General features: G+C 36.8%; 1 protein-coding gene across 1 annotated transcript in view; it reads right to left on the bottom strand.

Annotated features, from left to right (window-relative positions):
* Positions 1–729: 729 nt before the first annotated feature.
* LOC117407442 (retinoblastoma-associated protein) overlaps positions 730–15,495 on the bottom strand; it is an 86,721-nt gene continuing 71,955 nt past the window's right edge. The window contains exons 18-27 of the mRNA XM_059028641.1: positions 12,201–12,319; positions 6,425–6,582; positions 6,185–6,330; positions 5,848–5,952; positions 5,613–5,726; positions 4,815–4,951; positions 3,869–3,899; positions 3,489–3,631; positions 2,752–2,798; positions 730–2,277 (exon numbers count right to left, since the gene is read on the bottom strand). Of these exons, the coding sequence (XP_058884624.1) occupies positions 2,204–2,277; positions 2,752–2,798; positions 3,489–3,631; positions 3,869–3,899; positions 4,815–4,951; positions 5,613–5,726; positions 5,848–5,952; positions 6,185–6,330; positions 6,425–6,582; positions 12,201–12,319 (1,074 nt within the window). The 3' untranslated portion in view covers positions 730–2,203. The remainder of the gene's footprint in view (positions 2,278–2,751; positions 2,799–3,488; positions 3,632–3,868; positions 3,900–4,814; positions 4,952–5,612; positions 5,727–5,847; positions 5,953–6,184; positions 6,331–6,424; positions 6,583–12,200; positions 12,320–15,495) is intronic.

Here is a 15,495-nt window from a genome sequence, read left to right as displayed (position 1 = left end):
AATGAAACTTATGGACATTTAAGCCCATCCTAAAAATCATTTGATGTGTATCAACTGCTCTTTACTGTAGCATTTTAAGTGATTTTAAGTGAAGTGTGTGTTACTGGACAAGCGTGACAATAGAACCAACACTAAAGCCAGGCTGTTGAGCCAATAGACAAGCATAAATTATTAATTTCTATGACGGGCGTATTTTCAGCTATCAAATGACACCAAAAAATGGTTTTCAAGGAATTGCATTTTTCCAGCCAGCTGTGGACCAACAAAAGACCTTGACACTACTCCTTTGCAACATGCCTTGGTCATCTAAAACTGTAAAAACAACAACCAAAATACCCTGCGTATTAAATACATGTTTCTAATACTATTACCAGTACTTCTCTAAAAAAAAAAAAGTTTTGTGCCCTTGTGTATTTATAAGGTTAGAATTCACAGGTATCTAACGATCCCTTTTTGTTTGATAATAGTCAAGTCATTGTAGGCCACGGGAGAAGAAATTCAAATATGAATAATGAAGAGTGCAAGTACCTGGAAAATCAAATACTTTGAAAAACATGTTTTAAGTTAAAAGTGTTAGTGAATAGCCTGTAGGGTTTATAACATGCAATGCAATACTTTCCCCAATTTGTGCATTGTTGAATGGATTTCTGCTATAACCTTTTCAACATAATTGCTATTGCTTTGACATTTCAATTAACATGTCCGTGCTCATAAATCAGTTTTGACTACTTATTTTAGTTTTTTTTTTTTTTACTGGTTTGGCATCGGGTCTTACCGTCGAAATCTCTTCTGAATTCACAACATTTAATTGGTTCCTGGCTTCTCTCATAAAATTCAGCATTTTGATGGATTCATCTGTCAGCTGGGTTTGCCAGGACTATCTGGCACTCTTGCCATAAAATGGCAGTAAATAAATACATACATTATGTTGGTTGGGTTAATGTGGAATAACCAGTAATAAAACCTTAAGCAAGAAATTTACATGCTAAGCAACACAACAGCCTAGGTGTTGTGAATTCAGAAGACATTTTGATTGAAAGACCCAATGCATAACTGATGTAAAACTAAAATAAAGTAGTCAAAACTGATTTATGACCAGGGATATGTTAATATCAAAACAATCCGTTATGTTGAAAAGGGTATTGCAGGAATGTGTACAATAAACCAGACATTGGGTAAAGTAATGCATTGTGTTTTAAACCCTACAGTCTGTTGAGTAACTCTTTAAAAGGTGTAATAACCAAGACTTTCAAAAAGGTCTCACCTCACAAACACAACACAATTCCAGGTAGTAGTATTGCACTCAGGAGGCAATGCTGCACATAAACTGTGGAAACAAGCACTTCCACCAAACTTCCACTGTCAACACGAAATATTAATAAAAGAAAAGAAAACCAACAGCAAAACAAGGGACGTGTGACACAATGGCAATAAATCGTTGGTTATTGCACCTTTAACAGGTTCTATCTCTGATGAGGTTCAATAAAATGACCTGTAACATTTCAGTCTGATACATAACATTGAAGCCGCTAACAGTACTTACAAGATTACATGTACTTTCAAAGATAACTGCAACTGACGAGACCTATAAATCAAACGAGAGAGGTGCTACAGTCTCCAGGATCAGAGCTGGCACCGAGGGTATGACACATACATGACTATCATAGATCTCGATTTGGCACCAAAAGAGATTTAACTTCAGGAAGACACAGCATAAGTTAACAGCAGGGATAAATTCTGTCTGGTACACAAGAAACTGTTAATAAGGAGGTCAGTTACATAATCATTTTTCAATGTCCATTTGGAAAAGAATATAAGATGCCCACATCTTTTGTGGAGAAACAACTAAAATACTAATAAGCACACATTTCTAGCAACAGGAATTAGTGCATTCATCAAAACTTTTAAAAGCCTCTGTTTTTTTTGCAGACGACATTGGGCTTTTATAGGCACATTTGTAGGTCTGTTCAATAAATCAAAACTATTTTTAAATTAAAAAAAAATAAAAATAAAAAATAAAACCATTACAGGAGTATAAATAAAAAAAAATTTAAAAAAACTGCACACATTTTGTGCACATGCATTTAAACTACCACATTATGAAATGTACAAAGTAAAAATAATAAAATTAAAATTAAAATAAAAAAAATGTTATGACGCAAAAGCAGACTAGAGTGTTCTTCCCCTGAGGCGATGGGTGGCTTCACTTTTCATCCCTCTTCAATGCGTCGGCCACATCTTTCAGTTTTTGTTCCTGCATTCTGGTTCTTGTTGAGGCTGCAAACAGAAACACACACATCTTTGTAATGTATATATTTAAAAGCCAAAATATATTTTTGTCATGAGTTTTGCTTCTCATGAAAGGTGTTGTATCAGAAGCACTGAAGACAGTGGCGCCCTCCATTCAGGCACAGATCAGGCTAGTACAAGAAGTGGCTACACTGTCCCTCGAGCAGGCCTCAAAACTCAGCTTTGTAGGGACTGAGGAAGTGCTTCAGACTCTATGCACATCCAATTGTTGGCATCAAATGTACCAATTTTGCAAAACGGTGGTGGTTTTGGTGATGTAGACTACTGTCCACTGAGGATAAAACTACCAACTAATTTAAATTGTAACAAACAGTAGTCAAACCCCAGCCCTGTGTTAGAATTTCAGTTGTGTCCTGGTCTCAACTGAGCCCTCAAAACTGTTCAGTAACATTGACAAAATTCATAAAAGATAAAAAAAAAACAAAAAAAAAAAACACATACTCATCTCAGCCAGCTTCTGCTGGAACTTAGATTCCCCAGTAGGTTTGCTAAAAAATTGAAAATAAATAATTAACAGAAGTTATTTATGTAATCCTGCAGACACTGTGGTTACAGACCTATTCAAAGCCCTTATCAAATAGTGTACAAGGTCCAACTTTTCAATATAAAGTACAGTGTTTATTATGTTATACCACAAGGTCTCCTTGGACACAACATAAAATTAGCAGTTCAACATAGCTGCGTTTTCACTGCCCAGAATCCCAGGACTGTCTCCTTCCATCTGGAGTCATTTCAACTCAAGTAGTATAAAAGCACCACATGGAGAAAATCTATGTTACGAAAATGAAGACCTACACTGGAACCCTTTTGTCCATCACATGTGGTATAAGAAATCAACCAGAAGTGGAGGAAACACCTTCAATTTCATTTGGTTCACTTGAGTTGGAATGACACCTCTGCAAGCACGTTCGTTTCAGGTCTTGGGGAGAATGGTTAGTAAAACACTTTTCATACAGGCTGAACTAGCAGGCAAGTCGGTGGGCCAGACCCTAACGTAACCCTTTCCAAGCACATATTTGTACTCTATAAACTAGAGACAAAGATTATTTTTGAAAGTGTTGGCATTACAATCACGGTAACACTGGAGAGTTGAAATGAGCCGATTGTTCTGTGACCCTGAGTAATAAACAGATGCGCCAACAGAACTGCGTGTCATTTCTCAGTCCATTATTCCTTACCTGCTGTCTGCTTCGTCCTGCCCCTCTGTGTCGAATCGCAGCCTTTTGAGAGGCTTGGGGGCACTGCTCATGTCAAGCCCCCTCTTCAGAGTCCGCTCACTGCTGCTCACCATCTGGTTGATCTTATGGAACTTCTCAGAGGACTAAAACAGCAGAAGCTCACATTGAATAGCCATTCTGGTCTTGCTTCACAATTTCTTAACACAATTACGCAGTTGAAATCACTTTCTCTTAACATGTTTTTTTATTTACCAAAACGTAATCATTTCTCTTGAATGCAAGTCAAAAATGAATAAACCTTCACACCCTAAGCAGGTTCTGGGGTTTTCTGAAGACAGAATCATTTTGAATAGTCTTCTGCAAGGTAATGAACAACTTACCCCAAAAGATTCACCAATAGATACCAGGATTCTGCAGATAAAAACAGAAGGATGGTTACAAAAAAGGAATAGAAGATGCCATTTATGTGCAGCTTCTCTCACATGACAAACATTCATCAATGACTAAATCTTATTGCTCTGCTGATTGACCTTGATATGACCTTAAGAGTAAAGCTTTATCCACAACAAGAGGGTTAATTTCATTCAATTCAGTTTTGAGAGCACCACACTGTCACATGGATTTACTCAACATATATATATATATATTCAAATGTATTGTCAGTTATAGTATTAGGAATCTTATTCCAGATTTTGTCTGTCCACACTTGTAATCCTTATATCATTTTAAATGCACATGGTGGATGTAGGTCATGGTGATATATTCTTATATCGATAGATCTAATTTGATATTTACAGGAGTGCTGAGGGATGCATGTAACATTTTAAATTTGAGAAAGTGCATTTTATAAGTGTCTCCTTTTCAACAAGACATGTACAAGCGTTACTACTTTTCTTAATTCTGTTTTGTGTTTCAAAACACAGCTCAGTATAGCCAGATGGCAGAGGGATTAAAGATGAGCTGGAAATGCATTCCCAAAGTTAAGCATGTCAAAGAGCAATGCATGAGGGAATCTTCCCAAGAGGAAAAAAAAAAAGAAGGACATGGGAAAGGAAATGAATGACTTCTAAAAACTGAAAGCCAAAAAAAATTAAAAAAATTATATATATATATATATATATATTTGTCAAGCTATACATTCTGTGCGTTAGTACCCTGATTGGTGGGTGAAAGTTCTGTAGTTCCTAAAATACCATTAACATCATCACAAAAATGTATGAAATGCGATGGTTACATCACACTGCAATGCTGCTGTAAAAAAAACCCTATGAAAATGTGTACTCTTTCAAATCACTTTTCAACTGAACCATTCCTTGAGAATCTCACCTTGTTCTAGGAGTCATCTTGGTGGGGGACATCATGGGCGAGATGTAGATGTTGTTGCTTCCTGGAACCTTCAGGGGTGAGTTGGGAAACTTGTATGGGCTGCAAGGAATGTGGGGGATCGGGGAGAGAGTTGGTGGCTGAGGGAAAGAAAGAGGACATTATTGGAATAAAAATACATTGATGGCGGAGCAACAGGTTCATTCACTAGCTTCTTGTGCCTTGCACATTTAGAGGCCTGGGTTCGAATCCAGACAATCTGTTTGAGGCTCACAATGATAGTGGTAGTCAAAATTCTTCTAACTTCTTTAAATACAATGCACACCTACAAAAGTTAAAATGATCTTTTAATAACACAGTCAATTATTATTTACTTTTTTTGTATTTGATGCATTGATGGTTTTGTAAACATATATACAGATGTATTCATGATTTCACTCAAAAAAACAGGGGTGTTGCAAAAGGGAGCATGAACTGGACACTCTGCGGTGCTCAAACAGGGAAATCCTCTTTCTCCCAGTGAATGCTCCCACGTAAAAGTTGAGGAATGTATTTCCGGCTGATTTTTTAAAAACAAAATCAAATTTATGGTTTACACAAAAATATAGCTGCGGACAAGGGGATAAAGCTAAAGGTAAAGTAGGTTAACTGTCGGGTGTTCTGTAACACTTAACTGTTTGGTCCTAATTATGGAAACATTCATGAATGTAGTCAGTGACAGTGACCATTCGAGAGCACTATATTCAAAACTGGAATATGAAGGAAAAAATGTACATCTATAATTCTGCCTATAAAACTCACCCTGGTAGAGGCATACTGCAGGATATTAGTCTTCAACTTTTGCATGAAAACCAGGTTATAGAAGACTATGATGGAGTCATATTGCCCCTCTCGGATGAGAACTCGCTTAAATGTCTGGATGGAAAAAAAGCAGATTTGTCAGTGGATTCAAACCTTTTGTAATAATTTAAATGCTGCAGCCCGATATAAAAACCACATAACCACAACGTGACAAATTCACCTATTTATCAATTACCTCTTGGTTTGTATTTGGCAGGTTTTTGTAAGCAGTTACGATAGTCTTAAACCTCAGGTCGACGTTCTTCACCTTACAAATAGCGTACATGGCAGACATCATGATCTGAAAAAGAGGTAAAGGATCAGTTAAACAATAGATTTCACATAGATCCTTTCAGAACATCGTTACAAATATATGTACAAAAACAATACTGTTCTATAGCGCCTTCACTATATCCTCTTTGCAGGAGATTTTATCTCCAGTAGGAGATAATGATAATCCTACTTGAAGGACATACTAGAACGAAGTCAGTATTAGTACACATTGTGATCTAATTCAGAGTGCAGTACTGTACCTGATCTAAATGCCTGTCCCTCATGAGTTCATACTCGTTCTGCAGTGTGTGCTGAAAGAGGGTCCAGATGATTGGTTCCAGTTCAGGCTGGCCCTTTAACAGGTGCGAACACAGCATGTCTAGCCGCATATACGCCAGACGGTAAACTGAGGAGGAAAGGGACAGTCAGAATATACAGGTGAGGTTGTTACCAAAACTCAGAACAGAGCAATTACTGTGTAAGTGAGGCAGTTCACTGACCTTTCTTGTAGAACAGAGAGAGTGAGGTAGATTTCTGTGTTTTCGGAGGTGGTTGCTGCGACTGTGCCGAGGGGGCTGTCTGATTGTCGGCTGTCTGTGGCACACTGCCATTGATGGAGGAGGCCTTCTTCCAAGAAGACCTGACAGGAGACAGGTACCTGCACACCAGCAAAACAAAACATCCAGCAAAAGTTCAGTTTTCTGTATTTGCTGTTTGCAATAGGCACCCTTTTAAACTGGTTGGAATTTGTTCATATTTGTTTATATATATTTGTTTATCTATATATATATATATATATATATATATATATATATATATATATATATATATATATATATATATATATATATATATATATATATATATATATATATTCCAGCCAAATCCACTCACCCCACCCCGTCATACATAATCATAGGAAGTACGACACTCTGTAATTAACACATGCCCATGACATCTAAATCACAATGTCAGTAAACATTTTCCAGTCACTAGTATTTATAACCAGCAGAAGTTAGTCATCTGTCCTTTCCCGTCAGAGAACAAATACCGTTTCTCATTTCTGTTTATGTTCCCGAACTAGCTTGAACATTTATAAAACTATAGCAGGAAAGTGACAGTTTGACAGTTTGGATAGAGCAACACAAGGACACTTTTCAATTTCAAAAAGGGGAAAGAAGTCCCCACCAGCTGAAACTACTTGGGGAATGCAAACAATAATGCGAGAAAAAATTGGTCAACGCAGTCTTTTAATTTATTTATTTATGATCAGATTTGATGGAGTAACCATCAAAAGGAATGGTAAATATTTATTATTATTATTATTATTATTATTATTATTATTATTATTTATTTCTTAGCGGACGCCCTTATCCAGGGCGACTTACAATTGTTACAAGAGATCACATTATTTTTTACATACAATTACCCATTTATACAGTTGGGTTTTTACTGGAGCAATCTAGGTAAAGTACCTTGCTCAAGGGTACAGCAGCAGTGTCCCCCACCTGGGATTGAACCCACGACCCTCCGGTCAAGAGTCCAGAGCCCTAACCACTACTCCACATTGCTTATTTAATAGCTGAATTCATAAAAAGTCTAACAGTATCCTAGTAACAGACACCAGGGAATGACATCTGAATGTAAACAGATCCTCCCAAGATAAGTACCTACCCCTCAGGAGGCGGTCTCACGCCTTCTTCAATTCATACTCAACCTGTTCTAAGTGGGAGACGATCCTAGTTTAATTGCATGTGACACAAAAACACCCTGCTTTGTGTCAATTAAACAAATCGGGAACCGTGTGTTTTCATTTGATTAACTTGGCAAGGTCAGGGTTCTCTCGTTATAATCTTGAAATCGTTTGGCACACCATCAGTACATTATGTTAAAATTAGGCCTTAGGACTGGGAGATGTAGTTGCTGTACCCCACAATTAAATCTCCATACACTGCAGCATCCTTGTTGTTAGTCTATCACATCTTTATAAAGCACTTTGCGCATTATACGTGGTCAAAAAGCAGACCTTGTTAGAAGCTCAGTTCACCTAAGGTTTTAGCTGCACACAAGCTTTCTTCATCATTGAAACCTGCCTGCCACTATTTCATTCTGTGAAACAAGCAAGTGCCAGCTACTGCTTGCAGGAAAATTAAGTTCTATAAATGGGAATTTCCCATTCCTTCCCCTCCAAAGTGCTCTTTTCGGAATTTAAGCATCAACAAGGTATGGCAAGGCATGTTTAAATGCAAGACATGGTTAACGTGTAACACAGCTGATAAATACATATCACAACAGCCTTCTTAAATATGTTCAAACTATTTCTAGAGCTGTATGAGACACAACACCCTTAATATAGCTTGTGATCACTAAAATCAGATTTTGACTTGCAATTTTGTCATGGGTATAAGTCAACAGAATCCCAGTTCTCAATTCTGTTACTGAATGCTGTCTGAATACAATAGGTGCTTTTCTGTGTAGAAACTGCCTTATTTACTGTATCTTGTCTCTTCTGGTACATACAACATGGGGGGGGGGGGGGGGTAAAGATACTGTTGATAATAAAAACATGTTTTTGGGGCTTCAAAATGAAAAGAAAAGGCTGTTTCTTTCCAAGGACCAAAAGAGAGACTCTTCATTGCTGACCTCCTGTAAATTGATTTTGAAAAGCTTAATTAAGTGTACTGTCATTTTTGTGTAACAGTTGTGCCACAACTAGATTAAGTAATTCATGTTAATCAAAGTTTGTTCTAACAAAAGAGAAATTTACATTTAAGGAAAAATGCAGTTTCTGCAGCTACCATCATCATACATTGTCCTATAAATATAACTGGATTACCCATAAGTAATGTGGTTATAGCTCATTTGGGCATACAGGTGTGTGGATTAAGACTAGTTTACTGTATTACTATAGTTCACTACCCTACTTCTGAAAGTGTGAATACTGTCTGTGCTGTCCTGCCTGCATTCCCCCCGGGATGTTCTTGTTCTGGAGATGTGTTTCATCTCCAAAAAAAGACTTGGTAACTTCCTACATGTAACCCTGGCACTTTGGAGTGTGTGAACCTCTGGTTAGTACCACTCTGCTTTCATTGTGTGAAAAAGGCAAATGGGAAGCAACCAGCTTAAAAGGTGTCATCTTTTTTAACCTGATTTGCCTGGTCTGATTTCATCTGTTGCACACAAACTGAGGATAATGCTTCGGCAAAACGTGAAAAGGAAATGGGACTGGACTACGATAAATTATAATAGTTTAATATCCAGAGTTATATACATCATATAGCATAATAACACTGTATTACATAATTTTGCATTACCGTAAAAATTGTTGTATAAGTAGATCTTCTAGGAATCTTTTCGGGACCCTTAAAAGGGGGGAGTGACTAATACACCAGTGCGACGTCTGCACTGGTGTGTCTAATATTAAACTGCTGTACTAGTGCCACAATGGGATTACTACAGCCACGGTTACAAACTTAACTGTTAACAACCCGATTATTTTTTCAGGATCTGCAGCATTTCAGGTTATGTTGCTAGGCAGAAACACAAAACCACTGTTCTAATTGAAAGTTTTAATTCGTTACTCTCAATACCCTTAGTCATTTTGAATGTTAAACGCAAGCTTTCAGACTCTTGACTGACCTCCTCTCGACCCAGACGCGTGTACGTGGAGAAAAAAAAAAAATTGTGGTTAAAGTTATCAATCTTATATGAAAACGTCACAGCTATACTGCTTCACTGTTAACACAACAGCTGTCAATCTCTATGAATTTCCTTATTCCCACCCTCCTGAGCCATTGATTTGTCAACATTCAGACTGAACCCGCAGATCTGTAGCAAACAGAAAGCCGTGTAAACATATCAAGTCTTAAGGCTATACTGCAGGTGTATGGTGTTGAATTTGCTGAAAAGCACGGCAATTGCAATGCTGAAAACACACTACATGAATGCAGACAAAACAAAGACAAAGTCACGTCAAAAGTCCAGCATAAACTTCATTTTTTAGAATACTATACATCCTATGGAGGCGGTCACACTGGACGTGTCGTGTAAAACCGACGGTTCAAAAATAGGCCTTGTCCTATTTTTCTGTGCGTGTCGAAAGTAAATTTGTCTCTAACCAATCACACTCCAGCTCGCGCCCCCTCATCGGCATGGCAACAAACATCAACAGGTAGCCCCTACTGTATTTCATTAACACAAACAGAGATCGGCCTAATGAAAATGAGCGATTTAAAACAGTAGATATTGCCAAAATGAAATGTTTCCTTGAAGATAATGGAAACAAATAGAGCTACAATAAAGAAAACTCTTTCAAGGATTTTTAACAGCAACACAAAATGACCCGACGTGTTAAAAAAATACCTCCATCAGAATTAAATGAATACATGTATAAATATAATGTATATAATCTTTATGTTTATGTATATATTTTACATTTGATTTTAGGACAGACAGTAAATACATAAATGTCCAGTCATTAAAATGTGTACTACTTATTTGTGGAGAACGGCATGAACAGAGCCCTGTGTTTCAAACACAAACTGTATCTTTAAACTGAATAGTTGTATAAAGTTTAGTTTTTTTATGATTAAGAACTTCAGCCGTAGCCTACATATTTAATATGCAACACAATGGTTTTGTTCTGGTTAAAGTGCTATAGCGAACCACAAGTAAAGTACTATACTGTTGCTTGTTTTACTTATTTTGCATGTCTTGTGACTCAGATGTAGTTAAAAACCAATGGAAGAGCTTGCGGGACCAGTTCTCAACAAAAAAATAAATAAAGGAGCAAAAAACAATGAGTGGGCAGGCAGTAAGAAATATAAAACCATGGAAATAGATGCTGCAAATGCAGTTTTTGGAGCAGCATTTGGAAATGAAAAGGTAGAGAAACGGAAACAGTCAGAAGTAGGGTAATTGTTGTTATTCAATATTATTATTATTATTATTATTATTATTATTATTAGGTCTGCCGCTGTGTGGTTGTGTTGCCGGGGGAGGTTCAGGGTGCTGGAGGGCTCGGCATGGTCCACATTAATAATAATAACGTATTATTATTTATTATTATTATTAACAATTGCGTTCTAATTATTTGAATGCCTTTGGTGTGAAAGCAACTTGACGGCATCAAAATACGCTGGACGCTGACGCTCTGACGCGACGCACTCAGTGTGAAAAGACCTTTAGATGGTGCACTGTTTAGTGTTTAGATTACTGTTATGCTTTTTTAATTGACATAGCAGCACTGTTTAAAACTTTTCTTTTAAATTTGAATTAATACAACACATCTGTAAAAGCCAATGCAGCTGGAACTATATTGCCCAAGTATGGTTTTGGAAAGAAATGTTCAGTAAAGCAAAGAAGATATGTTCTGAAGTGCTTGGGTACTTGATAAGCTAAATAAAATAAGTTAATACAGGTGTGATGTGGGATGTATAACTTGATTTTACGCTCTGTTAATTATTACTTTTTAAATCCATTCATGTACCATTTGTCAGTGGTTTACATTGTTACTACTGGAATTTACAGTACTGTGATAGTATTATATCTATATTTTGATGTAGTTTGACATTGCACTTAAATTTACAATTATTTAGAAATTGTGAAAAACAGAATAGTTTCTAGCAGTTTAACTAAAAACACTAATATTATTAATGGAATAAAATGTTGCAAACAAGTTATTTAGCAACTAAACCTGTGTATTTCTTTATTTAAATCGTTTTTGAGCATATAGGAAAAAAAAATCTAATTGTAAAAAAAGTATTTTAAAAAACACACAAAAGGTGTTTTCGTAAAATTGAAGTCTCAAAAAGGGTGGAGCGGCTTTTACACCAGTGCGACCTATTTTCATGGTAAATTAATCTAAGCCAAGGGTAAATGTTACTTTGAACTTAATATATATATATATCTCAATTTATTTTTTACACAAAACTGGGTAATAAAACAAAAGGTTTGGTTGGTTGAAATGCATGGTTTTGTAACAAACATCGGTCATATTTAAAATAAATGTTATTTTTGTAATTTTCATTAACAATTTCATTTAGTAGACCGATGTTTCAGCAATGTCTGACAACTGACATTACATAATGTACAATTAAGTAAGTGCTTTCTGAGACACCGAGCATAACCGGGATTGACGGCAACAGTAGGTGTGGTATTAAATAGCTGGAGTATTTGACAGCAAGGACACACACAGTAAAACACAAGTATTAAAAAGGTCACAGGACAACAGAAACCCTCTGGAAGGGTTCTTTGGAGCTGTCCTGGGGCACTCACAGGTCTGCCGCTGTGTGGTTGTGTTGCAGGGGGAGGTTCAGGGTGCTGGGGGGCTCGGCATGGTCCACATGGCCTTCCTGTTCTTTCGACTGTTTTAGCAGCTCAAACAGAGCAGAGTCCTAGGGAGACAAAAGAAAAAACATGGACCACTGAAATATATATATATTACACACACACACACGCACGCACGCACGCACGCACACACACTAGGGATTTATTGTCTAAAGTAAAATTTCACAGATAATTCAGATTTCAGTTCCTCAAATACCTCACGCTGTGAAAGCTGAAAATGTGACATAAAAAGGTATGTAAAGCTACATGTTTTGAACTGAATTGGTAGCTTTATGAGCACCTTACATTGACTTTTTTATTAATAAATGTGAAGAGTACTTATCCAATGAAAATGTGACGGTTTAAAGAGTTGAAATCTAATAAACAATTTGCAGCCTTATAAAAGCATCACTGCTCAAACTACAATTAAAAAAATACCCCCAAAAATAATAAAAATTATAGTTGCCTTTCCACGTCACTAAGTGGTGCTATTGAACCAAAACATTTCCCTACAGAACTTGAACAACCAACTGTGCTTACAGAAATGACAAAAGAAACACATTTCAACACACATTGTAGTCACTTTGAACATAAATAAACAACCAAAGCGGTTTGCGCTGTGAAAAACCTAAAAAAAAGCAGCAGAGCATATTATGTGGTAGACAAATATTCTATACATTTTTCAATGGTAAAAGTGACTCATGCAAAATAAATTAAGTAGACAACATAAGAGACAGCTTATAGTTACAGAACTATACCTGCAAGATGCAGAAAGTTAACTTATTTGGTATGCTATGTGTAATGGCTGTATTGGAAGAAAAGGAGTCGGCTACAGGAATACACAGTCCAGGGACGGTACAAACAATGTAAAATGCTCCCAGCAAGCCTGTCAAGACTGGCTTATTATTATTGTTAATTTGCTTAATTTTAGCAGACGCCTTATCCAAGGCGACTTCGAGACTAGGGTGTGTGAACTATGCATCAGCTGCAGAGTCACTTATGTCTCACCCAAAAGACAGAGCACAAGGAGGTTAAGTGACTTGCTCAGGGTCACAAAATGAGTCAGCGAGTGAGCTGGGATTTGAACCAGGGACCTCCTGGTTACAAGCCCTTTTCTTTAACCACTGGACCACACAGCCTCCTTAAAGAGAACAGTTGCCTAATTGATTCAGGGCTTTCTTTTTGAGCTACAAAACGCAGGTAGCCAGTGCGAAATGACAAATGTGATGACTGCCAAGGAAGGAAAGAAAAAAAAAAAAAAAAAAAAAAAAACACAAGCAACAATTGCATCACTTGCCAGAACGCCACCTTTCTTTTGGGAGGAAAAAAAGGAAATGATCTCAAATGCTATGTCAGTCTTTTCTCCAAATGCAAATTAAAGAAGCCACAATATCAAGTCCAAGACCAAGAAACATAAGAAACTAAACTAAACCCCTGTGTTCTCCAATGCAGCTACAGCTGCTCTATTTTCAGAACTGTGTGGTAAGCTATTTTAGAAACACAAAAAGAAACTGAAGTTTAATTTTGTATTTCTAAAAGTAGCACTACTGAGAATAAATCACGGGTGGTTAACTATTTTAGGAGGCACAATCATCCTGCTGGGGCGCTGAATAGCAATTTTGCACTATGATAGTAACTATAAGGTCATGTTTCGGCTAACGGTTTGGAGTAAAACTAATTTAAAATGGTAGAATTATGTTACGGTGTAGAAGCTCCTAGAGTATTAGGCTCTGGACGAATCAAAATCTAGCACCTAGCCACCTCTGTTTCATTCCGTTTACTGAGGGAAGAAGCCTGGCCAGTCCTTGTATTGTATAATTCTAACTAACAATTAAAACAAATTATTAAAGCTGTTGCTTATTTTTTATGTTTCCAAAACACAAGACAAGGACTGAGTGGGGATACTGCACCTCCTCAGAGGATAGTCCTTACAGGGTATGGATGAGGCAATCTCACTCCACTAGGGCCTGAGTGATCCCTGCTCTGTGTAAGGAATAACAAACATTTAATATTGTATTCTGTGTATAGATATGCTTTTGTTAGTAGTCCAGTGTTAGGCTGGTATTAGGGTGAGTGAGAGTTTCCTATTAAAGGGACTTCAAGGTATCCATGGTTAGCATGGTAAAATAGTCTCCATTGTAGAGGTTAGTTCTATGTGAAGAGTGCTGTATCAGCTAATGTGCAACAGATGTAAACCAAGACCAGATGTTTTAGACTATATAATTCTATAGGATTAAGACTGCACCTGTTCAGCACCAAATGAAATACAACTATAACAGCTTAGAGGGGACTATACTGATTTCAATTGCCCAGGTGAAATGAACCAACACCTACATCCGGACCTGTTCTGAAAAGGTGTTCCCAGTTGAAATTAATGGCCAATTGCTATTTTGACTGCAAATTAGGTGACTACCATTATTCGACTAGAAGAATGGGTTGCAATAATTGTGATGCAATAATTGTAAACAAATGTAATCATGTATGGGCTATCATCTGTGAAGAATAATCTTTCATTAAAATCAATAAACTGTGTAATTCGAAAAATGATTAAAAAGTAAAATTGTCTGATTCATTGTAAATTTATAAAGTTACCACACCCTCCATCTGTGTCAGTACTTCCTTTTCTGGCTTATTTTGTAATCCTGCCTAAAACCCAGTAACGACATTCATTAATATTGGATTGCATGAGTTTCATCATGACCAATGTCGTACGCACAGCCAATCTGTCACATGATGAATAGACTACTGCAGATATTTTAAACTATATTGCATAATCTTCTTGAAAAACAACTATTTAATAGAGGGCGGTTTCTCACAAGTGAGTCATGATTGCATCATTTTTTAATATAATACAGGGAAGTTCGATCCACTCCTGGTTTTACTACAAGTTTAATAAGACACACCTGAGCTTGTTGCCTATATACTGTGGCTAATCAGGCTCCTTTTAAAACCTGAAATGGTGGGTGGGGGGGGGGAAATGCTATGCAATAGGAGTCTAATTTTCATCCTGCAATATATACTTTAACATGGAAAGTGAACCATTTACCATTCACAAAGTATACTGTTTATCTCACTATAAATGTTTCAATTTATAACAGCAATTTCAAATAACTTCACAGAACAGGTAAAAAGCAGCTACATTGTACGGTATGGTGGTCCACCTAGCACACAATTCAGCATACATGAAAATCTGTGTACAAGCATTCCAATCAAATGCTTGTACACAGTCTTATCTGATATTTAA

Source organism: Acipenser ruthenus, chromosome 8 (assembly GCF_902713425.1).
Source record: "Acipenser ruthenus chromosome 8, fAciRut3.2 maternal haplotype, whole genome shotgun sequence".
Taxonomy (NCBI): domain Eukaryota; kingdom Metazoa; phylum Chordata; class Actinopteri; order Acipenseriformes; family Acipenseridae; genus Acipenser; species Acipenser ruthenus.
Note: the sequence above shows the minus strand (reverse complement) of the source record. Positions and strands in the feature narration are given on the sequence as shown.